This window comes from Callorhinchus milii, unplaced genomic scaffold, assembly GCF_018977255.1.
Source record: "Callorhinchus milii isolate IMCB2004 unplaced genomic scaffold, IMCB_Cmil_1.0 Scaffold21, whole genome shotgun sequence".
In the NCBI taxonomy this organism is placed as follows: Eukaryota; Metazoa; Chordata; class Chondrichthyes; order Chimaeriformes; family Callorhinchidae; genus Callorhinchus; species Callorhinchus milii.
This window is the reverse complement of record NW_024704762.1, coordinates 4542431-4569126: the sequence shown is the minus strand read 5'-3', so window position 1 is coordinate 4569126 and position 26696 is coordinate 4542431. Positions and strand designations below refer to the sequence as shown.

The following is a 26696-nucleotide window of genomic DNA, read 5'->3' as shown; positions in this document are numbered from 1 at the left end:
GCACTAGTTGAACAAGTCACATAGAGGGCAGGAAAAAGTGGTGCAAACTACCCCCTGACTGATTCTTCTGCAATGAAATTAGTTCTGGCATTATTTGCCTTCCAATCTACAGTTGCCTGTGAAGTGCTCTGCACGCTGTGCTGTGTCAAAGGTTATTATTTTACATCTCTCCTTGCTGAAATTTTGTCACTTCAGTATAGTGAGTTGCTTGGCAATGGATTTAAATCAATGTTCCCCATACTCTCTCTCTCTATCCTTCATTGCATGACCCCTATTCTCCCTCCCTTCGCTCTGCCAATTCTAGTCAAGTGCAAATTCTGGTTCCTCACTCCCACCCGGTGTCCCATTGGCTTCCGCGCTTTCAGACACTATATCCCACTCTTCTTTCGAGAACACTTTCTTCCCCCAAATCCTTTGCCTTGCTCCTCTCGCATTCTTCAAAGCCAGATTAAAACCACACGTCTTTGACTGTTCCATTGATTCATTCGCAACTTCTGCCATGTGGTCCCTTTTATCTCTGCAAAGTGCAGCCAGAATTTCGGGCGTGGGAAAGGTGTGACAGTACGTAAGTGCAAGTTGTTGTCGAACAATATTCTTTCTGTTCATAAAAAGACTAAGGCAGGCGAGAGAGCTGAAATTCAGTCAGTCTTTGTATTTACATAATACAATAATTTTAATACAAAATAATATATACATATATTCATTATCAACTTCAAGGCAGGAAAAATACAATTAATAACCGCGAGGCATCAAGCCTGGCATAGTGTAACTTAGAAATGGAACAGATAATTGTTCAAGACCAGTGGTGGTCTCCCCAAACCTTTTTTCGGGTCGTCCCCAACAAAATAACCACAGAAATAACAAAATAGCAGAGATTTATGCCACGAGTCAAATTGAGAAACATTGATTTTGTTGGCCAGCCCAAAAAGTTCGGGCACACCACGGCCGGAAATCAAGAGATATTCAAGAAAATCAAGAAAACATTTACTCTGTTGGCCAACCGAAGAGGTCTGCCCACCACTGTTCTAAACTGTTAATTATTGCACCTTTCAGATATTGTGGTAAAGGCAGAGAGTGGAGGTCACTGTGCTCTTCACCGGTTGAAGACTTTGGATCGACTTCAGTCGGTTTTCGTCAAGACAGGTTAACATTCATTCAGACCCCCGGCCGATCATCATCATTCAATCAGTTTTGCTCGAACTGTACACAATATAATAAAAACCTACCACGTGATTACACAGGAGAAGGGGCTGGTTGTCAAAGTGGGGGTTGGGGGGTGAGGGGGGGGGGAAGAGGAAACCAGAGGAGTTATCTATCAGTTACTGGAAAGCGATCCACACACATCAAGCACTTTCTGTAACCTCGTCCTTATTTCTCTCTTCCCTCGCCCACCGCCTCCCGCCGCACCCCCACTTCCCTCCACCGAACAAAAATAAACATCAGTACTTGTCAAAGACACACACAATAACTGTTTTCACTTTACCCTGTCTGTACAGTATAACTTTTTTTTATATCGACTTCCAGTTCTCAAAGGGCATGTGGCGGTGGTGTGTTCGTGTCCTCCTTTTGTTCCTCTTTAATGCAGTTTTGTCATATTCTTTCTTTTTTGTTTTGAAAGTTCCCTGGTTTGCAGAAGCTCGCTTTGATAGCTGCTCGGGGCGTGCCTCTGTTATTTTCCGTTACACTTTCACCCACGTTGTCTCCGCTCGGGTTCAATCGCTGAGACTGGTAGAACCTCCAGCCATCGTCAAGTCAGTCACTTTCTCAAGCGCTCGTAGTACCAGCTACAGTCTTTATATTTTCAACCCCCCCCCCCAAAAAAAAAATTGCTTCTTCCAAATGAGCTACTCAAGTCTCTTTTTTCTCACTTAAATAATCACAATTTTTTTTTCTCTCTGTGGTTTGGGGAAAAAAAAGTCGTCAAAAATTGTTCGTTTTTTTTTAATGTATAAAATTTTGGGGGGGCGGGGGGTGTTCTTCCTGTGGATGACGCAGCGTTTTTTTTCCCCTTTCTCCCCCGCCCCACCGCCCCCACCTCCTCCTCAAATGTGCCTCTTCATGTGGAGGGCGAGGTGGTCAGACCTGGAGAATGCCCGCTCGCACAGGTGGCATTGGAAAGGGCGAATGCCCGTGTGCTTGCGGTAGTGACGTGTCAACTCATCGGAACGTGCAAACTTCCAGCCGCAACCGTCCCAGTTGCAATGATAAGGTTTTTCACCTGAAGAAGAGAGGAGGAGGAGAGAGAGAGAAAAACAATCACGTTAGACACAGTGCAAATCACACCCGTTCACAACTTTTTTTTTAAAAAAAAACACTCGGCTTAGTAAACGCTTAGAGAAGAAAATCTAAACTTTCATACGACTTGGCGTTGATGTGATTTCTATTTTTTTTTAAAAAAATCTACATACTGTGTATATTAAAGAAACAAAGTTATATGACAATATGGAAATGATTTAATGGATTCTCTCTCCCCTCCCCCCCCCCCCCCCCCATCCAATTGCTGGTAGAAAGTCGTTAAATAATTAAGGGATTAAAATAAATAAATCAGATGGCACCATGAAAATGTGATGTAGTGGGATGTTTCCCTCCATTCCACTTCCAGCCCCCCCACCCCCCCCACCCACCCCCCACCTCCCCAATCGTCTTGCAGGTAAAAAAAAGTCATTAAAAAAAAGTGGATTCATCAAAAGAAATGAATTAATGACTATTTTCCAGGAAATTGATTGAAAGGATTCATCACTATTGTGATGAAGGGATATCTCTCAAATGCCAGGATTATGAATTACTATTTGGGCTGTTCTGTGAGTGAGTTGAGTTGAGTTGAGAGAGAGAGAGAGAGAGAGAGAGGCTTTGCTGGAGCTTACCTGTGTGTGTCCTGAGGTGAGCTTTGAGGTGGGAGCTCTTGGTGTAGGTCTTGCCGCAGCCTGTGTAGCTACACGTGTGGGTGGCTGTCCTCTTGCGAGGCCAGGACCTGCGGCCTCTCTTGGGCTTGCTGTTCTCCAGCAGCTCGAGGGGTGAGGAGGGTGGGGTGAGCATGAGCCTCTGAGCCGGGGAGGGCTGCAGGTTGGCCGGGTCTTCGAAGAGGCCAAACTCGTTGGGGTACTGCAGCTGGTGGGCGAAACCTGCAACGTGTTGCTGCTGTTGGTGGTGGTGGTGGTGTTGATGGTGTTGGTGTTGATGGTGGTGGTAGCCTTGCAAGTAGGACGGGTTGGAGGGGCACATGAGTTGGGTTTGCTGACACTCTGCTTTCATCAGATCATCAGGGCTGAGAGGTGGAGTGACACTACCCCCAGAGTGAGGGGAGCCGCTCAACCGCATGTGCTCGCTGTAAGCCACCATGCAAGCCGTCACATTGCTGTCCACCTCTTCCTCCTGCTTGATCTTCTGGCATTGGGGCGCCGCCACCAAACCCAACACTTGTTGGCCGTAACCCTCGGTGCCCGGCTCGGTTTTGGGCACTTTGAGAAAGTCCTCGCTCCCAAAGGCCGGAGTGAGCAGAAAGTTACACTGGATGTTGTTACTGTGATGGTGATGATGGTGGTGATGATGTTGTTGTTGTTGCTGCTGTTGTTGATGCGGTTGTTGTTGTTGTTGCTGATGGGGATTACTATTGGGCAAACAGTAGTCACCCGCGTCCGGGCGAAGGAGCTCAGCCATCATGCTGTAGGCGGGAGGTGGTGGACGTTGGTTGTTGGACTCTGGCAAGTTGTAGCTGTTGACAGAGGAGTCGTTGGGCTTTGGGTAAATGTCATTGGCTTCTTCCAAGGGTAGGCAATAATCTGCCGAAGGCGCCTGGTCAACGGTCACACCGCTCATGGTGTTGGACAGGATAAAATCCAGGTCCAGGTAGTTGGCCAAGTCTTCCTCATCCCTCTTGTTCCCTGTGAAGTTCCCTATGTACTGCATAACGTCCGTCATTTGGTAGGAAGGCTGATGCGCTGTTCGGAAGCCCAACTCGTTCTTCCACTTCTGCTTTTTTAAAAAAAAAAGAGAAACAAACATTAAAAAATCAAGATTTATTATTTTTTTTAAAAAAAATGCATTTTGCAACTCCTTCCCTCCTTCCTCTTCCTCCTCCTCCTCCTCACACACACACACACACAAAAAAAAGTCTAACAAATAAGTTTTGCATTGGTGTCACGTTGCATGTGAAGTTTGCAAATAATAATAATAATAATAATAATAATAATAATACATTGTTGCACGTATCGATTTCTTTTTGGATGGATTTTGCAAAAAAAAAAGAGATTTTTTTTTGCAAATTCGTGGCAAAATTGATGGTGGAAAGAGACAGTTGGGGGGGGTGTGTGGGGGGGAAAAAAAACACTCCAAAATAATACTGACCAGGTTACAATTACTGGGGCAAGTGCCTGGGAGAGATGAGTATTAAATTAGGGAGAGAAAGAGAGAGAGAAAGAGAGAGAGGTAGAGAGATGCCACACTTTGTCCCCCGGCGCTGCGTGAATAAGGTGTTGCATTGTTAGTAGTAATATGATTCTGAGTTATTAATTATTATTTCAATAAAAGTTTGTACTTACGTTGAGATGGTCGGGTTTCTCCCAACTCCTGGGAGTAGCGAAGGTGGCGATGGACGGTAACATACCCGTTAAAGCCATCCCGTGAGGGTGTGTGTGTGTGTGTGTGTGTGAGTGACTGTGTGTGTGAGTAAATATATCTATATATAATATATCGATATATATATATATATATAGAGATAAAAACTTTCACGCAATGCACAGCTCAGTTCCTCGAGCGAAACACCCACTCCGACACCACTTCTCTCTCTCTCTCTCTTTCGCTGTTCGCATGAAAGTTCCTCCTGTGCGATTGTCCCAAATCTCTCGTTTTTTACCCCAAAAAGTAAGAGCAACTCTCTCCCTCTCCTCTGTGTGTGTGTGTGTGTGTGAGAGAGAGAATCTGTGTCTCACTCCACTCCACTCCACTCTCTGTCTCTCTCTCTGTGTGTAACTTCGCTGTATATATAACCACTCGACGACGACAACAACACTCACTCACTCACTCACTCACACAGAGAGAGAGAAAAAAAAGTTCAACTGAAGCAAAAACTTGGTCGCGATCTCCTGTTTTAAGGACCGGTCCAAGTGGTGGCGCAAAGATCTCGGGGATTGGTGGGGGATTGGCACCTTGTGGGCGAGTTTCAGCCCTTCCCCTTCAACCAATTGCTCTCGACTCAGGAAACACGTTCAGGATGAGAGTCGCTGTGAGCGAATTGGAAGCCCTAAATATAGCAGTGGTATATAAAGCAACACAGAGAGAGAGAGGGGGAGAGGGGGAGAGCAAAGGGCTGTGACTGACTGACTGGAGTGTGGGGTCTCCTCCTTTCAGGGCTCTGTCAGGACTCCCCACGTCTCCATAGTGACCCTCCAAACAACGCGGATCCCAACCCTTCCTCTGATGGACTGATGCCAACGTGACGTGACGCAGGACATCATCGGAGCAGATCAGGAGTCACCCTCTCACCCCCTCACCCCCTCACCCCCTCACCCTCACTCACCCCCTCACCCCCTCACCCTCACCCCCTCACCCTCTCACCCTCACTCCCTCACCCTCACTCCCTCACCCTCACCCTCACCCCCTCACCTCCTCACCCCCTCACCCTCACCCTCTCACCCTCACTCCCTCACCCTCACTCCCTCACCCTCACCCCCTCACCCTCACCCCCTCACCCTCACCCCCTCACCCTCCTCACCCCCTCACCCTCCTCACCCTCACCCCCTCACCCTCACCCCCTCACCCTCACCCTCACCTCACCCTCACCCTCTCTCACCTCAACCCCTCCCACCCCCCCCCCCTCACCCCCCTCCCCCCCTCACACACACTCACACACACACACACACACACTGACAGCTACACACACTCACACACACTGACAGCTACACACACTCACACACACACACACACACTGACAGCTACACACCCACGTGGATTTTGGACTCACGCATATTGGCGCACACACACACACACACACTGACACACACAGAAAAACACACACACACACAGCATTCCTTCACACCAAACGCTGCTGAATGTTTTGTGATTGCCCCCCCACCCCCCCACCCCCCCCCCTCACCCCCCACCCCCCCCCCCCCCCTCACCCCCCCACCCCACCCCCCGGGTACAGGGGGTGATTTCTTTCCCTTTTTTTTCACACAGATCGCAAAAAGAAAAACCAAGTCAGAGAGTAACATCCGTTGATCAGAAGTTTGCAGAGATCTGAACTGAAACCCAGGGGTGTGATTCATAAAGGGGACATTCTGCATTGAATTAAAACATATTGTTTTCTTATATTATATATATATATACATACACATATATATATATATATACATAAAACAAAACTACTCGAGTTATAATAGGAAGTACTGTCATGTTGACACTTCCTCTGTCGTAGAGAGTAGTGTCGTTTATTTTAGGTCCAGTTGTACTTTTTTGAATGAAATTGACTATTTATTATCCTCCACTTGCAAACATGGTAAATAAAGAGCATTTTTTAAAATATATATATATTATCATCATTTATTTTATTTTTTTTGCTTTGCAAAACTCTTGTGACTTTTTTTTGGGGGGGTGGGGGTGGGTGGGTGGGTGGGGGGGGGAGGTGGGGGGGGGGAGGTGGGGGGAGAGAATGAGTGTGTGTGGGAGGCTTTTTTTTTCAAGCTTCAGTGCAACTTTCGTTCAGAAGAGTTTTTAAACCCACGTTGCAGTTTTGTGAAAAAAAAGTTGGCGAAGGTGACTTCAGAAGGTGTGTTACTGTCACTGTAAAACAGACCACCCCCCCCCCCCACACACTCTCACCCCCACCCCCCCTTTCCTTCCATCTCCCCCCCCCCCCCCCACCCCCCCAAAAAAAAACCTACTGATCCCAGGATCAGCCCTTTACTTGTTGACTGTATTGATAATTTCCACTCATATTGCAAGCGAAATATGGACATATCACCAATTTTTTTTGTGTGTGTGTGTGGGGGGGGGGGGGGGGGAGTGGGGGGGCAGCAATTGAGCAAAACTGAGAGCTGTTTCCTTTAAGCCTGACTTTGCATCAGCACCAGGATCAGAGTCTCTCTCTCTATCCATCTCCTTTCCACTCATATTGCAAGCGAAACATGGACATAATCACCAATTTTTTTTTTGGGGGGGGGGGTGGGGTGGGCAGCAATTGAGCAAAACTGAGAGCTGTTTCCTTTAAGCCTGACTTTGCATCAGCACCAGGATCAGAGTCTCTCTCTTCCCCCACCCCCCCCCCCCTCCCCCACCCCCCACTCCTTGCAAATTTCAGTCTCAAAAGTGCCTCCAAACTCCCCAGAAAATACAGAGAGGCGTCACTTGGCTCTCAGTCAAACACAAGGGAAGGTTTCCTTGACGTAAGATTTGGACACATACCACACACTCTCTCACTCACTCACTCACAGTCACACACACACACACACACAGGGAAGGGCTCTGTGTTTGGGAGCAAAACATTGGGTCGCTAAGCTGGAAATCAGCGATTTCTGAATTGCAATAAAACCTTTAGCAATCGCAAAATGCAAAGTTTTTTTTTAATGACTTTCAGTTCCGTTTTAGGAGAGGCTGAGATACATCTGGTGGAAGGCAGAGGGCCAGACAACACACTCACACTCACACTCACTCTCACACTCACTCTCACACTCACAGCAATCGTTACCAGTCATTAAATCGTTTTATAACCCCCCCACACACACACATACACACACACACATACACACACACCACGTTATATAGATCAATGTCGTGGGCACAAACACAAGATTGAGGACACCCACTCCGAGGGAATGAAAACTTTTAACTCTTTTGATTAACTTCAATGGAAAATAATTGTTGAATCGGTTTCGTTTTATATATATATATATATATATATGTGTGTGTACAGGGACTCTAACACACACACATATATATAGATACATACACATATATACAACTCACTCTCACATACATATACACACTCACTCTCACACACACATACACACTCACTCTCACACTGACACGTACATATATACACACTCACTCACACACATATATACACACTCACTCTCATACTGACACACGCACATGTACACACTCTCACACACATATATACACACTCACACTGACACACACACATATACACACTCACACCCTCACTCACACACATATACACACTCACACCCTCACTCACACACATATACACACTCACTCTCACACTGACACACATATATACACACTCACTCTCACACACATATATACACACTCACTCTCACACACATATATACACACTCACTCTCACACATATGTACACACTCACTCTCACACACATATATACACACTGACACACACATATATACACACTCACTCTCACACTGACACACATATATACACACACATACATACACACTCACTCTCACACACATATATACACACTGACACACACATATATACACACACATATATACACACTCACTCACACACACATATATACACTCATTCACACACATACAGACACTCACTCTCACACTGACACACACATATACACACTCACACACACATATACACTCACTCACACACAAAAATACACACTCATACAGTGACACACACACACACATACATACACTCTCTCTCTCTCACACTGACACACACACACACATACACTCTCTCTCTCACACACACACGCACACTATATGTATGTATATGTTATAGTGGAAAACGATTTAGTTCCAATTTTGGTTGTAGACGACCCCTTAAACTCCCAATACGGTATCAAATCAAACCATAAAAAAGAGATCACAATTGGGAAACGGTGAGTAACATGGGTTTAATGTCACGTTAGAGACCGGAATCCCTACCAACCCCCTTCCCCACTCCCCCCCCCACTACCCCCCACCCCATCACACTCCCCATTAACCCTTAACTCCCTGTGGGTCGAGGTTCCTATTGTCTTAAATGTCTCCAGCCATCGATTAAAGACCAGGCGCCAGGTTCACATGGACGATTCCTACTGCAAAAAGCTTTTCCAGCCAATATGAAACCTGCCCATTGACACCCCCCACCCCCCCCACCCCCCCCCCCCCCCACCCCCCAACCCCCTCATTCCCCCCCAATTGAGGGCTCACAATTGCAACCCATAACCTGCCTATTGTGTCGGTGAACCTGAGAACAACACCAACGCATTCAGGGACCATTTTCGCAGAGATTTGGGGCTTTCAAAAGAAAAGCTCCGACTTTAGAAAAGTTCATTGTGTGAACATAAAGCAAAACAAGAAGAAAAAAAAGAGAGGTTAGGGTTGACAATGAATCTAAACCCCCAAACAGACTGATGGGCGCTGCATTTATTCACCTGTCTCTCTTGCGAGCTGACACACATGGTGTTGATGGTTATCTTTGAACCACATTAAAGAGCTGGGAAAAGAGAGACAGAGAGAGATGCTCTGAACTGCAGCCCTTTTCTGCATCTCTTTGACTCTTGCCAGCTCAGTGCTTTGGGATCCAGAACCACAGCCCCAAAGCAAACCACAACATTCACAGTCAATTCACTTTACAGTGCATTCGTTCCCTGCGAAGCGCTTCGAGACGTCTCAGTGACAGTCAGTGATGTTGTACACGGGGGTGTGCGTGCGTGTGCGTGCGTGCGTGTGTGATCTTCCAAATAAAATTGCTCCGGCTTGGACGCCCGCTACTATGGTGTCTACCCCCTCCTCGCTCCCTCCCTTCCCTCACCTCACCCTGACCATTTCCCCCTCCTCGCTCCTTCCCTCTCTTCCCTCCCCCTCATCCTGACCATTTCCCCCTTCCTCGCTCCTTCCCTCTCTTCCCTCCCCCTCACCCTGACCGTTTCCCCCCTGCTCGGGTCCTGACCCAACTGTCCAGCGCCTTGGGACGTCCTCCCGACGTGAAAGGCGCTCTATAAATGAAATCTTGTTGTTGTTGTTGTTGCTGCACGAGCACACGCCTGACTGCAATTACTTGTGAGTAGCTTTGAGATGTCTCGGGCATTCTAAGCGCGATATCAAATTCGAGGATGATAATCGTGCGGTGTCAGGAAATGTGCATCTTAACCTCCTCTCCTCCCAAGGGCCAGGAGTTGATTAGCTGGGCTCATTTCTTTGGCTGCCTGGTAGCCCTCAACACAGATATTCTTTGCACGTGTGTGTGTGTGTGTGTGTGTGTGAGTTTATAATGATAAGCCTTGCATTTGATATAAAAGGATTGATATATCGCTTTTGACGTCTTCGAGACATCTCAAAGCCCTTCGCTGTAAAGCGAATCGACTGTATATTTTGTGGGCAAAACGCGGCAGCCAATTGTGCACAGCAGAATGTCCTGGAATTGAGTTTCTCCCACTGTGATGTTTCTTGTCTTTTGTTCGACAGAATGTCCAAGGGGGGTTTTATGTTATCACAGACGAAGATGTGGTGCCATTTCTTGGGAGCCTGTTCTTCATTTGTATAACAACAGAAGTCAGTGGAACTTGTCTATTGATGATCTCTCCACAGGACTCAATGCTTCAGATGCTAATCTCTTCATTGTTTATTTAAAGAGGTGACTTTAAGACCCAGTCAGTGCTTAATGACTGCAACAATGAGAGAGAAGTGTCACACTTCTTGGTTTCAATATTCCCAACCTGCTCCGTCATCATGAATTGAAATGTATTATTATTTTAATACTAAATCCCAGAATCTCACTATCAGCATCTCTTAATCTTTTATACTCAAAAGGTCAATGGCCTGAAATGTTAACTCACTTCCCTCTCGCCATAGATGATGTCTGAGCTGTTCCCAGCAACTTCTGTTTTTATTTCAGAATTCCAGCATCCGCAGTATTTTGCCTTTTGTTTTCTCTTAATCTTTTCCTTCCTTCAGTTTTGCTTCAATGTTCCGCTCGCCACCTTTCTCCTGAAGACTTCTTTTTCCTTCTATAGGGTATAGTTCCACTGGCAACGATCACCCTCGAGTACATTGCCCCAAGGGGCCACTATTCACCCATTGGGACTTTGAGCCCATTGCTGTAGATTGAACCTCCTAGAGGGAGAGTTACATTGTTGGAGGTGCCACCCTTCAGATGCGACGTCAAAACCAAGACCCTGTCTGCCTGGTCAAGTGGACGTTAAAGATCCCATGAAACTTTTCAAAAACAATCTCCTGGATAAAGATTGATTATCCACTTTGCGGCTGTTTTGCAGAACATTGCTGTGCACAAATTGGCTGCTTGCATTTGCCTATGAAATACGCAGTTACTACCCGTAACAGCAAACCGTGTAAAGTGCTTCAAGGTTTTACGATGACTTGATAAGGTTCCATACCAAATGCTGTTATTGTTATTATTGCTGTTCGTAGGTGTGGTGATGTGTTGCTGTTAGACCCGGTTCAATTGGGCATTAACAATCGTGTGACTGTTTGAAAAGAGAAAGGAGTTTGTCTAGGCTAACAATCCTCTAGATAGGGTGGCCATTCACTTCTTCGCTGTGCGACAATTGTCTCGAATTACTCGCTCCATTTTGACATTATTTTTGGCCATAACACACACAATCACTGCACTTTACAGTATATCCTGTGAAGTGCTTTGGGACGTCCTCCTGGCTCGAAAGGTGCTGTATTCTAAATGCAAGAAATATTATTATTAGTTCTTTATTAAAACATTTTTTTAATAATAATAAAAATACCCCCAGAAAAGCAATCTGCCAAATCGACTAACAACTGGGTTCCTACTTACTGCTAAGTAAATAGAGGAGTAAGGAAACTTGCCCAACTTTTCGCCCTGCCTTTTTTATCAGTTGTTAAGAATCCCATTAAAAAAACACGAGACAAATTAGACCCATCAGGTTTGACCTTATCTCAACCTGACAATATTAGTCAGGTGTAGTGTTTTCTACCAGTGCCTTGTGGCTGGGATATCAGGTGAGTTTGAGGTAAACCATTTAGCTACTGTATATGGCGATGTGTCCTTAGACTTAGTTCTCTGGAATTCACTATGCACAGCAGAGCACAGACCTGCAGGTGAGTGTCCGATTGATTGATCACTGGGAAGTAAATCTCTTCCAATTAAAAGCCTGCGGCCAGAACTGATGCTCATTAATTGTCGATAAAGTTCACGAACTTACTGAGCTAAGAAAATAATGGCAAGACCTTTGTACGCACTAGCCTTTAAAGCAAAACCTCTGAGGTCTGACAGTGGTAAATAGCTCACCTCAACAGGAGACCTCAGAAGTTTTCAGATCCGGGGTTTACCAGGCAGTCAGTGTGTAGAAGGTTCACAGTGGAAATGCCGTAACTGAATATAATTCTACCAGGTAACAAGAAAAGTGGTCCCAGCCACTTCCAACTGACCCAAACCATATTCGCGATCCAGATTTTTTTTTCCACCTGGCCTTTCATTGCTGTATAACTATTTTTTGCAAAAATGTCACACTAATTTTCATTCCATTACAATTGTACCTTTTACTTTTCATCGCAGATGGCAAGAGTTACTGTTGGCAAGATTCACAGTCAGTCACTGACTGATACAGTCAGACACAGACGCACTCACACACAGATAATAATAACAATCCTTGCATTCGATGTAGCGCCTTATCATGTCGTTGAGACATCTTCATAGAATATACTGTAAAGTGGATTGATTATATATTTCTCTGGGTGAAACAGGTACATTTTATGAATGTATATTGGCTCGGCCAGCCCATTAATAAAATGAGTCTTTTGAAATCTTTGGAATCACTGTTACATTAATAAAATGAGTAGTTTTGGAACATTTTGCCGAACTTCATGTTTGCTAAACACCGCAGGTGCCATTTCGACCTGTGACATGTCGACAGGAGACCTCGCTGTTGGAAAGCTTAAGGCTTCAGGTTGGACATTGGCTCGGTTTACTTTCAGCCACGAGGAAAGCGGCTAAGGCAACCTCTCCAACTGAAACTCGATCCAGTCTCCTGGCAGAGAAAGCTTTGTGGCAGCCCCAGTGTTGGAAATATTTTTGTTTGTAAGTTCTCTTTCAACACCCTGCACGCTCCCAAATGGGAGATTTTACCAAGTCAACAATCTGGAATAGACACTGTCTCGCTTTTTATTGAGACCTGGTCGGCTGTTTTAGTGAATACCCTGACCCACTGCCAGAACCACAGCAGCACAGCAACCAGACCAGCTGTGGAGCGGAGAAGTCGGGACTGTTCTAAGGTACGGCAATCCCGATGACTCAGTCAGTATGGCTCAGAGCAGGAAAAATTATCGGCTTCAATTCCTGATCTGTGCTGAGCTGACTGATCTCAGCGTTCCTGGGCTAGGGGAAAGAAGGAAAACATTAGCCAGGTTTCCCATATGCCTCACCACAATCAGCTGATGGAACGTCTAGTTGTTGGGTGAGGACAGGTCGGGCTGGGCCTGGGAGCTCCCCTATCTGACTGAATAACCAGCTGGTAATGGCATTTTGAGGTCATTCGTGAAACATGAGTCAGGGTCCTGAGGAGAGGAAACGGAGAGGAAATTGGGGATGACACAAGAGGGATATGGTGGTGCTCAAGGAAACTGTGTTGTGTGGAGCACAGACTTAAGGAGTCTATGAGGAGTCTATATCGCTTTCCGGGCTTAATCTCTGGTGTGGATCCATGACTGTCCAACGCCTTGGGAGGTCCTCCTGAAGTGAAAGGTGCTATACAAATGTAATTTGTTGTTTGTTGTTGTTCTATCAGCTTGTCTGGCAGACATCAAGGCTTGGATGTGTGTAAATGTCCTGCAGCTCAATATGGACAAGACAGAAGCCATACTCATTGGCTCCCATCAAAGTCTTCACTCCTGCAGATCTAAACCCCTCAGCCTCCCTGGGTTCTACCTCAGACTCACCGAACCAATGCGCGAACTAGGCTTCCAGTTCAAAACCCCATCTGTCCTTCCTCCCCACATCTGGTCTCTGACCAGGACCACTTTCTTCCACCTCCGCCACATTGACCGCCTCCGACTGTATCTTATCCCGCTGGGATTATTCCAATGCACTCCTCTCTGGTCTCCCCAGCTGCACCATTCACAAGATCCAGCTCATTCAAAACTCTGCCATCTGCATACTGACCCGGAACAAACTCCGTACCGACACTTCACCAGTTCTGGCCCAGGCTCCACTGGCTCCCCATTACCGAATGGATTAACTTCAAGATCCTCACCCTCGTGTTCAAATTTATTCACTCCCTTGACACCTCCCTACCTCTCCGACCTCCTCACTCCCCAATCCACCACCCGGTGCCTCTGATCGACTGGTACCAGCCTCCTGCTCGTTCCTCATACCCTCCGCCCCACCATCGGAGGTCGTGCTTTCAGCTACCACACCCCAAAACTCTGGAACACTCTCCGTCAATCCCTCCACCTTTCCCCCTCTCTCCCCTCTTTCAAGTCCCACCTGAAAACTTTCCTTTTCAACCGTCCTTACGGCCACTTCCCCCCATCCCTCCCCCCCCCCACCCCACCGGTTCGGAGTCTGGCTCCGCCACTGTTAAACGCACTGAGACGCTATCCTGCGTGGAAGGCGCTATATAAGTGCAAGCTGTTATTGTTGTTGCTGCAATAATCCCTTCAAAAAAATAATACTTGATCAATCAATCCAAGACTGTTTGTGGGACACTGCTGTGCGCAATTGGCTGGCATGTATCGCCCTCAAAATATACAGTCAATTCACTTTACAGTATATTCTGTGAAATGCTTTGAGATGTCACAACCATGCTATAAGGCGCTATATCAAACGTAAAGTTTTTTTTATTAAAGAGTGTTTACAATAGAGGTTATTCGGCCCCAGCCTGCCTGTGCTGGTGCTCACTGTCCAACTGAAGGTGTAGACCCTAATCCCATCACCCAGCTCTGTCCCTTACCACTTTAATATTATTTTTTGTCAAGTATGTGGGGTCCAAGTGTGAGGCTTGAACACACAAATATCTGACTAAGAGATGAGAGTGTAACTCGCTGAGCCAGGCTGACTGAAACCTTTAAAAGCTCTTCTGGACCATTTTATTTCGTCCTCTCCCAACACTCTACATGCACCACCATCACACCTTCAAGCAACTTCTTAAATGAGTGGGTCCTGACCCTTACCAACGTCTGGCTAAGCGGCTGTGGATTATCCTCTGTGAAAATAAATACTTCTTGGTGTCTCTGCCTATCATAGCCCTCAACCCGTGCCCTCTTGCTTTGCCGCCTTGAAAGTTCCCTTTTCGTCACCTTTTGAGATTGTACCCTTTGAACGCTTTGATAAGATCTCGCTGCCCGTATTGAGTGTGAATACGCTTTGAACAGCTTTGATACCGATCACGTCTCCCCGTCAGTCAATATTCCCCCGTCTGTGCCCCTCCCTTACCTGCTCTCCTATGGGCGTGTAAGTGTGTGTGTGTGTGTGTGTGTGCGGAGGGTGCGATTAGCTCACAATGGTGTCAATGGAAGACGCTGACTGTTCTTGTCTTGTCTTTTCAGCTGAGAAGGGTATGTGCCCGAGAAAGGCAACAGCAGAGGGAAAGGGAAGTGACTAATTAAAAAATAAACAATAATCTCTGAATTGTCAGGGATTGGTTCAGTCAGAGGTTCGAACCTTTGTGCTGACGGAGATGTTCAGTGCTGGGTGCTGATTAAGTCAGTTCTGCTGCGAGACAATCATCACATGAGTCAGGGGAAAGATATGAGATTCCTGTGTGTGAGTGGATGTGAGAGGGGAGTGGAAAAGGAGTGGGTACATGCTTTGTCACCCATTTTAATTCATCTCTGAGATCACATCTTCATAATAATAATAATAATAATCCTTGCATTTGATATAGCGCTTTTCGCGTCGGGAGGACGTCCCAAAGCCCTTCACAGAACTCACTGTAAAGTGAATTGACTGTATATTTGTGGGCGAACGCGGCAGCCAATTGCGCACAGCAATGTCCCACAAGCAGTCGTGGATTGAAAATGACCAATTTTATTATTGCTTTGTTTTTTTGGAGGGATTATTATTAGGCTCTGTGTGGAGTAAGGAAACTTGCCCAAGGTTTCGCCCTCTGCCTGGAAATGAACGCAGGTCTCTCACTTGCAAAGTGAGTGCTCTAACCACTGAGCTACAGGACTCCACGATGTCAGTGGATATCATAGGATATCCACTGATTGGAACATCAGGAGTTTTGCAATGCAGAGTCTCTGACAAAGCATCGGTGTACAGAGTGAGCTCTAAGGTACACAGTACAGAGCACGTGAATGTGGACAGTTTGCACCAGGCCTGGTGGGAGTTGAATTACAGCACAACACTGCCCACTGTTTAACACTAACTGTCAATCTCACAGCGAGTTATTGGGCTTTGCTGCCTGTATACAGGGACTTTTGTTACTGTGCGCTTAGAAATAATTGCAATATTTGGATTTCACTTTTATTTCGAGAATGTTATCCGTAAGGTAAAATGTTGCGGCAGTTATTTATACACAAGCCAACTTGGCAACCGTTCAAAGCTGTCAATTCACTTCACAGTGTATCCTGTGAAGCGCATTGAGACGTCTCAAAGACGTGATATGGCGCTATATCAAATGCAAGGATTATTATTATTACTATTATTGTTAGCTCGGCTCAGCTGGTAGCACTCTCGCCTCTGAGTCAGAAGGTTGTGGGTTCAAACCCCACGTGGAGACTTTGGACTCATACGATCTAAGCTGACATACCAATGCAGTGCTGGGGTGTGTTGCACAGTTGGAGATGCCGTTGTACAACCGAGGTTCCCATCTGTGCCTATTGAAATAGACGTCAAAGATCCTCGCGCTTGACTTGAAAACAACAACAAAATTACAAAATTTATAGTCCCAACACTCCCAAACGTCCCAAAGCGCTGAACGGTCATCTGTCGAGGCCCGAGATGGCCTTAAAGGTGAGGAGGAGGATCCTGAACTCGATCCTCTGGGGGATGGGGAGCCAGTGGAGTCGGGCGAGGGTGGGAGTGATGGGGTCGCGGAGCCTGGTGCGTGAGAGTACATGAGCTGCAGAGTTTTGGATGATCTGCAGCTTGTGAAGAAGATAAAAGAAGAGAAAAGAGTTTCTTCCGGTGGCCTGGCCAACAATCCCCACAATCAAATTGGTCAATAGTTTCATGGTTGTTTGTGAGACAATGCTGTGCGCAAATGGGCTGTCATGTTCACCTACAAATACATAGTCACGCTCAAGGAGCCTGGACAGGTGCTCGCTCTTCCAATGTACTTTATATAATCTTTCCACATGTTTCAGGCACCCAGCCGGGTCAAAACCAAATTCCTAGCTCTTTTAAATTTTCTCTTCAGATACTTAATACATTTCCCTCTTAAATAACATCATGGACTGTCTTCTTCAACAGACACTTGCACTTTGTGAGAAGTTACAATAGTATGCTAAGGCGCTGCATGAAATGCAAGGACAATAATATTGTTACAGATACAGGGTGTAATTATCCTCACTGGTCAATGGGCGGGTGAGTTGATCGGCCTTGCATGGACTTGTTGTGGGTTGTTGTGGGACATTGTTGTGTGCCAATCGGCTGCTGTATTTGCCTACAAAAGTACACAGTCGCTCTGGTTGACAGTGATTTCCGTGGAGTGCTTTGAGAGGCCCTTACAATGTGAAAAGACGTGGTATCAGGTGAAGGCATTATTGTTAGTGTTGTTCTGGACTTGCAGGAATTAAGGCAAAGCCTTGCTTATCGTGAATGGGATGAGGAGGCTGGTTGCTTGGAGCAAGCGCTGGTCTGAACTCAGATGAACGTGCCGGGCGACATGTGAATGTTCCAACAGCACAGCCACAGCCTTGTGCTCGCTCGCTCAGTGTGAGCCTGTGTGTGTGTGCGAGCGAGTGTGTGAGAAAGGGATTCTCTCCTGCCTTTATATACCTGGGTTATTTTTATCCAAGTGCTGCCTGCTCATTAGTGCATTTCCTCTTTTTTCGGCTCAGGAAGCTGACTTGGGTCTGTTTCCTGCTCACACGTAACTTTGGCTCAAAGAATCTCTGAGAACCGCCAGCCTGAGACTATTTGACTCCGGAGTGTAACTTGGCAACCGTTCAAAGCTGTCAGAGAAAAAAAGAATCTGACTGAAAGGGATGGAAAGTTTCCCAACCCCTCTTGGTAAAATATGTAATAATATTAAAGCGATTTCTCAATATAATTAACACTAAGTCAGGACAAAGTCACCCACTTGACCACAGAGTGGAGAGTTGCTAGGCAAACTCCGAACTCTGAACCTCAACCAGAATGAGCGGGTTGGAGGAATTGGCAACGCCCGGAGTGATCGCAAGGCCGGGGAGCTTTTGATGGTATTTAGAAAGTCACCAAATTATTGTGTTGACTGCCAGAGGCGTTGAGCTGCTCTTCCAGTCCAAATCGGGATTATAGATGGTGGCATTTGGATGTGCGATCAAGTCCCTCCACCAGGCACCAGCCGAGATGTCCAGCACATACTGCATAAACCGCAGAATACACACACTCACACATGCCTTGCTAAGCAGGGCCAGCTGTCAAAATATTATCACCAGGTTTAACACACAGCTTCTTTGAACTCTATTTGAAGGATTTGGGATGTATGATTTCTGCTGTTTTTCATGGTTTCTGAGCACCATAACGATAGGTATGACCAAAGGTGCCTTTGTAACATAAGGGAGTGGGGAGGGGATGGTTGGTGGTGGTAGGGTGGGAAAGATGGATAATTCATGCTCCTCCATTGATCCCATTGACAAAGCAACTGTGGATCTGGGACTGGGAGTACCCAGGTGTGATCAATAGCCACCAAAATCAGCCTCGACACCCCCTGGGTTAGGGCTGGGAGGAATCGCGAGATCACAAGAGAGATTTCAAATGATAATAGTAATCCTTACGTTTGATATAGCGCCTTTCATAGTGGGAGGCCATCTCAGAGCATCTCGGAGGACTCACTGTAAAATGGAGCGACTCAGCAGTCAATTTGCACAGAGCAATTTTTCATAATATATTCAGTGGTTAGAGCACTCGCTTTGCAAGCGAGAGACCTGAGTTCAATTCCAGGCAGAGGGCGAAACCTTGGGCAAGTTTCCTTACTCCACACGCCTAATAATAATCCCTCCAAAACCCAAAAACAATAATAAATTGGTCGTTTTCAATCTACGACTGTTTGTGGGACATCACTGTGCGCAATTGGCTGCCGCGTTCACCCACAAATATACAGTCAATTCACTTTACAGTGTGTTCTGTGAAGCGCTTTGGGACGTCCTCCCGACGTGAAAAGCGCTATATCAAATGCAAGGATTATTATTATTATTATTATAATGTGTATGCAAACCTTATAATGTATCCTGTGAAGTTTGAATAAAGAAGGCCCATTTGATATCTAGGTAAAGAAACACTTCCTGGTGTCTGGCTTCGCAAGCCAGAGGCTGGGCCCTCTTGTCCTACTGTCTTGCTGTATCTGAAAGTATTGTTTTGATTTACTTTCTTTGTTTCATTTAGCATCTATCCTTGGGGGCCACCCAGCCTGCTTCACGTCCCCCGGCCTACCTGCCTCACCAAGCTTTCAGTCTAACTGTCCCCACTCTCTGGAACTCCATCCCGGCATCTTTCTGACTCGCTCCCTCCTTCACCTCATTCAAGGTCTATCTCTTTGACCAACCTTCGGTTACTTCCACCCAGCCCCTCCTCCTGGCTCGCACTGCCAGCTCAGATGCCAAACCAGGACAAGCCAGACATTTGTATTATATGAGGTCTCCTATGAGGCATCTAATTACTGCTGACATTTTAACCCTCTACTACTGGGGATCATCCATATTGTTCTCCATTGCACCTTCTCTAATCCCCTATATTTTGCAGGAAGAGAACTTTGCTCAGTATTTGAGGTGCAGCCTGACCGTAGCAATGTATAGCTTGAGCATGACTTTTGTTGCATCTAAACTCAATTAATTTTGCAATATTGTCTGGCATCCTGTTTGTCTTGTTTATTGCTGCCTCATATTATTTCAACATGGTGAATGACAAGACATTTAACACCCCGGGTCACTTTCAACTTCTCCATTGTCCATTGGGTATGTGTGGCCCTCACTTTTACTTCCTATATTCAATAGCTAGCAATACATACGGGTATTAAACTTAATTTGTCAGTGATTAACCCAGGTTCGTACCCCATAAAACTCTCTGTTACCTCATCTAATTCCACAGTTCTTGCTGGTGTCACTACCTTAAACTAAGTCTGCAAATCCAAGTCATTGATGTATACAAAAATCCCATGCTAACCCTGTAATAAGGTCAAAAGTGTCTCCGGGAATCTTTCATTTCTCACAACAACTTGCTTTATATAGCACCCTCCACACAAGGTAGCGCTTAACAGTGGTGGATCCTGACTCCGAGCCGGAGTGGGGAGGTGGCTGTAACCACGGTCAAAGAGGAAGGTCTTTAGGCAGGACTTGAAAAAGCGGAGAGAGGGGGCAAGGCGGAGGAGTTGAGGGAGAGTGTTCCAGAGTTTCGGGGCGGAGTGGCTGAAAGCACGACCTCCAAATTTGCGTGGGCCTAATAAACCAAGAGAAACTGCCTGGTGATAGTCTTAAATTTATGCAGTCCAGTTACTGGCTCATCAAAACCACCAAAGGCAGAGGTTAGGAGAAATCTATTTTACGAAGAAAGTAGAAACGACAATGAACTAAAAACTGTGTTTAAACTGGGAAGCTGAGGAGATGAGGAGGACCTTTTTCACACAGAGAGCGGTAGGATTGTGGAATTTTTGGGGTGGCAACCATGTGCACTTTTTCAAAAAGAAGACTGAACACATGGTTAAGAGGGAATAAAATGGGAAATTTTGGGGAAAAAACAGGATCTGGGACTTGGATCTAGGATGGGCACTCATGTGGAGAATAAACACCACAAAATATACAGTCAATTCACTTTACAGTATATTCTGTGAAGCGCCTTGAGACGTCTCAATGATGTGATCGAGCGCTATATCAATGCAAAGATTATTATTATTAATACCAGACAGACTGGATGAGCCGACCGGCCTTTTTCTGAGCTGTGAATCTGTGAAATGAGTTCACTGTGAAGCATTAATCTTTCCGGAGAAATATATTCAGGTTTCCCACATGAAGGGTTAGGTGAAAAATGTCTAATGTGAAATTGAATCACACAGACTTGGGTTTGCAGTTCAGTTCTTGGGTTTATGCTGAGTTAGCTGATCTCAGTCATAGTAGGAAAGTCCCAGATAGCTGGAAGGTAACTTGTTTGGGTGATCAAAAATAGCTCTCTTTCAGAATGAGACCTTAAGATGAGACCTGGAAGACCCTTCGAAATCCCGAGAAGGGAGTTTCTCCCGGCGTCCTGATCAACAATCTTCCAGATAAATTGATTGTCCCTTTCATGGCTCTGAAACCCACTGGTTGTCACGTTTGCCCATCAAAAAAGTCGCTGGACAGTAATAACGTGATTACTTGAGGTGTTTTGATGTGGGCAGGGTTGCCAAAAATAACTGAGCTTTTTCTTCCTTCACCCGTGACACCCTTAGGTTAAATAGTGAGGCCTTTACAGAGTCTGTTCAGTTGGTTCTCACTCAAACTTGCATCAACGTAAAGCCACCTTGTTTACTAATTTGCACAACTTGTGGTTTTGGGGGCAGGTCTGATAAACGTTCGCAGGGCTTGCGGTTGTCAGTTTTAGATTGATTTACTTGACATCTGAAGATCAATTTTGGTGTTTGAGTGGATCAGGGTCCTGGTGTTGATGTCAAACGAATGCTAAAGATTCTACAATATTATTCAGAAAGGGAAGGGGGTTTCTCCTGGTGTCCTGACCATAAATTTGCTCATTCACTTCATGACTCTTTGTGGGACATAACCGTATGCAAATTGGCTGCTGTGTTCCCCTACAAAATACATCGTCAGTATATTTACAGTAAGTCACGTGAATCGCTCTGAGATATCTTCCTGACACGAAAGGCGCAATATCAAATGTAAGTTAATATTATAGACACTAACAGCACATGATGGTGAGGGTGTAATTGCACCATTAACAGCGAGTGCTTTAGATCTGTTAGTGATGGCTGGTGATAAGAGTAAGGCACAAAAGCCCTGTGTATCTGTACCAGTGTAGCTACTGACTATAAGCCCCAATCTTCATATAGTTTACACTGTGAAAAGTATTTGCAAGTTAAGTTTGAAAAAACTCTGTTTATTTGACGGAATCTAATTTTGTTCTGTTTGCATTTCACATCATTATATTTTTAAATTTCCTATCATGCTTCCCATTATGGCACTTCCTTGTGTTCCCCTCAATAAAGAGGAAATAAATAGTTCAGCTTTTAGCTGTTAATTTGCAGCGTTTTTGTGAGGTGAATCTGAAAGCAGAGATTCCCACGCCATATTCCTCCTCCCCCCACCCAACCCCTCACGGCTCTGCTCTACAAAGCTCCTCTCCTGCACAGACCTTCCCCCAGAAAGCCCCTCTCTGTATAGCCCCATCTCTGTACAGGTTCCCCTCCACACAGTTCCTCTACCGCACCACACTGCCCTGGGAAAAGCCTGTCCCACCTAACACAACCCTGTACTGATAATTAGCGAGGTGTCCTGGCTCAGTTGATTGCCTTCTCGCCTCTGCGTTAGAAGATTCAAGGCCCACATCAACGCTTTGAGCTCATGGTCTAGGTTGACGCTCCAATGCAGTGGTGGGGGAGTGCTGCAATGTCGGAGGTGCCATCCTACGGACGAAACATGAAAACCGAGGTCCCATCTGCCTGTTCAGGTAGATGTTAAAGATCCCGTGACATTATTTTGAAAGAGAAGTAGAATCGGTCATTCACTTCATGGCTGTTTGTGGGTCGTTGCTGTGCGCAAATTGGCTGCAGCGTTCGTCTACAAATGCATAGTCACTCCACTTTACAGTACAGTATATGCTGCAAAATGCTTTGGCTGATGTTTCTGATGTGAAAGGTGCCACATCAAGTGCAATGAAGATGATGATTATTATTACTATTGCATCACACGTCCTTTAAACTTTCCGTGTCCGTTGCAAGAAAAACATACGTGTGTAAGCAGCAAAAGGCACCATTGTATCTCGCTTTTACTTTCAATCCTCTGGCATCAGAAAACCTCGCAAAATCCCACGTTCGAGAAACCAAGCCCCAAAACAATGAGGTGCACTCGTGGGTCATGGGTGAACACGGGGTCAACTAGATTGTACGACATTTGGTGTGAAATATAGTTTGTGTAAGCCGGGGCTTTGATTAATCTGATCAGATAAAAAGTGGTTATCACCTCTCAAATGGAACGCAATTAATACATGGTGAACCGAAAGTATAACTGGAAGTGCTGTGTGCCTTCTGTGGGGCCAGTCAAGTGTCAGTCAGTTGGTAGTCCTCTCATTTCTGAGTCAAAAGGTTGCGAGTTCAAGTTCGCGTCAGGACTTTGAACCCGCAGTCGAGGCTGACACTCCAGTGCAGTGTTGGTGGGAGCACTGCATTGTCGGAGATGCCGTCCTTTGGATGAGATGTTAGACCAGTGGTGGCCAACCTTTTGGGCTCGAGGCCCAAATGAATTTGTCCGCCATAAACATCACTACTCAATAGCAACCGGAAACAAAACAACTAGACTAGTGCGATGTTCAGCAGAAAAGCTGTAGACTTGTTAATAAAGAAGTAGATTTTAGCTGAGCCTATCGTGGCCTTTGTACACCAAGTAACAGATCTCCTCTCAGGACTTCCCCACTTATTTCCTTAAATTAACCTAAAGCCGGGGATCTTTAATGTGCAGCTTGAATAGGTGCAAATTGCATCTATTGAACGTGCACATTGAACAATGGGACCTTTAATGTGCAGCGTAAATAGGTGCCAGGACCGTGATTTGAATGAAAGCACGCTCCGGGGGAAAACCTTTAGAGTTGGCACGTGTGCTGAATTTTCAGCTAACCACTTCTTGACACCTGTGGGCCACGTCGTGGCCAAAACTGAGGTCTTGTCTGTGTCTGTTTGGGTGGACGTTAAAGATCCTTGGCACTATGCACTACACACTATGCTGCTGCGTTTCTCACAAAATATACAGTCAATTTAGTTTATAGTATATTCCGTGAAGCGCTTTGAAACGTCTCGAATACCTGATAAGGCGCTATATCAAATGCAAGGATTATTATTATTATTATTATTATTATGCGGAAAGTGAAGGGAGTTTCTTCCAGTGTTCCTGGCCAACAATCCCATGGATAAAATTAATCATTCTATTTGTTGCTGTTTCTGGGATACTGCAAGTGGAGTGCTCCAAGATGTGTTGATGCAATAAGGCTGTGTAAAAATGCAATCTCTTTCTTGTTTTCCTGCTGATGTGCTGAAGTAGGACATTGTCTGTTACTCACAGAATTTCTGTCGCTCTTTTCTGCAATTGACTCTAAATCAACGGAAGGTATCTCTTCCCATTTGAGTAGCAAAGCATCTGTACAAAGTGAAACAGGAAGGAGCGTGTGTGCACCAACATAATAAAAGTTTTAATCATATTTTAACATCGTTGACTGGCTTTGTACCAGTCCCACCATCAGTGGATGAACCTTCTTCTGTGCTGTAAGACTCTATGTTGGTAAACGTGGCAGTCAATTTGCACTGATCCAGGTGGAATTTACGTCTCTGGTGTGTGTCTAACCTATGCATCATATGCACAGTGACACGCATTGTAATTCCTGATATTAAGAACCTAAAGCTAATAATACATTGCTTTCACTGTTTGCAGTTGGGCACATTGTGAGTATTTGTGTGGAACAGGATGTGAATCAGCATATCAAACCTGCTCAGTTATCCACAGGACCTTGCGAGGACAAAACATTGTGATTGCTTCATTTCAAGCACATTGTTTGAGATTTTTTTCCCCCTTTCTGATTTCAGAGGTTTTATTTATATTCTTTTTCTGTTTCGTCTCTCGCTTCTCTCCTATACTTCCTTCCTTTTACGGTAAAGTGTAGTGACTGAGCGTTTTGTAGGTCAACGTCGATTTGTGCACAGCAATGTCCCACAAGTAGCCACAAAGTGTATGACTGATTTTACACCTAGGATTGTTGGCCAAGACACTGAGAGAAACTCCCTTCTCTTTTTGAATAGTGTCACGGGTTCTTTTACATCCACCTGAACAGGCAGACAGGAATTTGGTTTAACATCTCCGAAGGATGGCATCGCTGACAATAAGCACTCTCCCAGCACTGCAATGCAATGCAATGTCAGCCTAGATTATCCGAGTGCAAAGTCCTGAGGTGGGGCTTGAACCCACAAACTTCTGATTTAGAGATGAGAGTGCTACCAATTGAGCCAGGCTGACACCTAGTAATAAATGAAGGTTGCAGTCCTAGTTCCTTGCCTACTCCTTCTGCTGTGTCAACTCAGCCCTGATCCACATTCCACTTTGCTCCCAACCTCTGGAACTCTCTTCCGAAATCCCTCTGCTCCCCTCGCTCACTCCCTCTCTGGATTGGAAATCTATCTAAAAGCCTCGTTCTTTAACTGTGCCCTTACCCCTCGAGCCTCCTCCCAGCCCAGGCTTGCAATTCAACTTTGTAAAAGGTTTTGAGACATTCTCCCAACGTGAAGAACACTATTTGGTGCAAATTGTTGTTGATGATCTTAACAGTAGAGCTCGGCCATTTAGGAGTGAAATCAGGAGGCAGATTTTCACCCAAAGGATAGTGGAAATCTGGAACTCTCTCACCCAAAAAGCTGTGGATGCCTGATCCATTCACGACTGAGGTGGATAGATATTTGTTAGGCATATGGGGCAAAGGCAGGTAATTGGAGTTGAGGTACAAATCAGCCATGATCTTATAGAATGGCGGAACAGGCTCGAGGGGCTGAATGGCCTCCTCCTGTTCCTATTGACACCCTGTATTTTGTAGCTAAAACTACTGAGGTCCCTGTGTGCAGCCTGGGCCCTCTGAATGAGTGACTAGACGTCTAAAACTAGAGAGGTAACATTTCCGATCTGCTACTTTCTTTGGCTGGTGGCATGGCGCTGCAGGAGAAATTGCAGAAGAATTCTAGATTGGAGTTGATTTAAAGCTGATCAAACCACATTGGCCGTGGGGCAGGCCGCATGTTATTTGATGCCGTGTCATTTTCCTGGGCTCCTGGTGGTGCTGGCTTTCTCTGTCAGTATGCCCGTGCCCTCAGTCAGCTCCACTCAATGGGACTTTTATTTCTGGTGATTTGAGAAGCTTGGCATTCTATCAAGTTTTTTTTTAATGTGTGTGGGGGGAGGAGATGAAAGAGCAGGGTGTCGGTCTGTGTATGTGTGTGTGTGCGCAAGCGTGTGACTGTGTGTTTCTGTCTATGTGTAGGCATCTGTATGTGTGCATGTGTGTGTGTGTGTGTGTGTGTGCCTTTGTGTGCGTATGTCTGTTTGTGTGTATGTATCTGTTTGTGAGAGTGTATGTTTATGTATTCGTGTGTCTGTGTGTGTGCGTTTGACTATATGTATATGTGTGTGCCTGTGCCTGTGTGTGTCCGTGTGTGCGTGTGTGCCTGTGTGTGTGTGCGCACAGCAAAGGATGTTTAGAGAACGATAAAAGGGAAATTCTGGGTTCAGGGACTGGTTGTTCCATTGTCTAACCCCGAAATAACACAGTGTGCAGGAATTGTTGATGATTGCTGTAAATTTTCCTATGGTTTTCATATGCGTTTGGAAACCCTCTGTGAAGGTATCACTCTCTACAAAAGGGCCAGTGGAACACAGTGGATACCCCTGGTATCCTGCGTACATCCCCTGCATAGCCGC

At 45.6% G+C, this 26696-nt stretch overlaps 1 protein-coding gene across 2 annotated transcripts; it reads right to left on the bottom strand.

The window, feature by feature from the left end:
* Window positions 1–1923: 1923 nt before the first annotated feature.
* On the bottom strand, window positions 1924–4669 carry LOC103183519 (Krueppel-like factor 2). Of its 2 annotated transcripts, none has more exons than XM_007901064.2 (3): window positions 4539–4669; window positions 2865–3972; window positions 1924–2218 (listed from the first exon to the last, which is right to left on the bottom strand). In XM_007901064.2, the coding sequence occupies exons 1-3, from the start codon at window positions 4614–4616 to the stop codon at window positions 2043–2045; spliced, it is 1362 nt and encodes a 453-aa protein (XP_007899255.1). In that variant the 5' UTR covers window positions 4617–4669; the 3' UTR covers window positions 1924–2042. The 2 variants fall into 2 exon arrangements, with proteins under 2 accessions (XP_007899255.1, XP_007899254.1); XM_007901063.2 differs by having other exon boundaries at window positions 2865–3969.
* Between the last annotated feature and the right edge of the window lie 22027 nt (window positions 4670–26696).

Excerpts from the sequence above, each read along its gene's own strand:
- LOC103183519 (XM_007901064.2), bottom strand. The coding sequence starts at position 4,616 with ATGGCTTTAACGGGTATGTTACCGTCCATCGCCACCTTCGCTACTCCC. Across the intron at positions 3,973-4,538 it reads AGAAACCCGACCATCTCAAC|CAGAAGTGGAAGAACGAGTT; the intron begins GTAAGTACAAAC and ends TTTTTAAAAAAG. Across the intron at positions 2,219-2,864 it reads TCACCTCAGGACACACACAG|GTGAAAAACCTTATCATTGC; the intron begins GTAAGCTCCAGC and ends TCTCTTCTTCAG.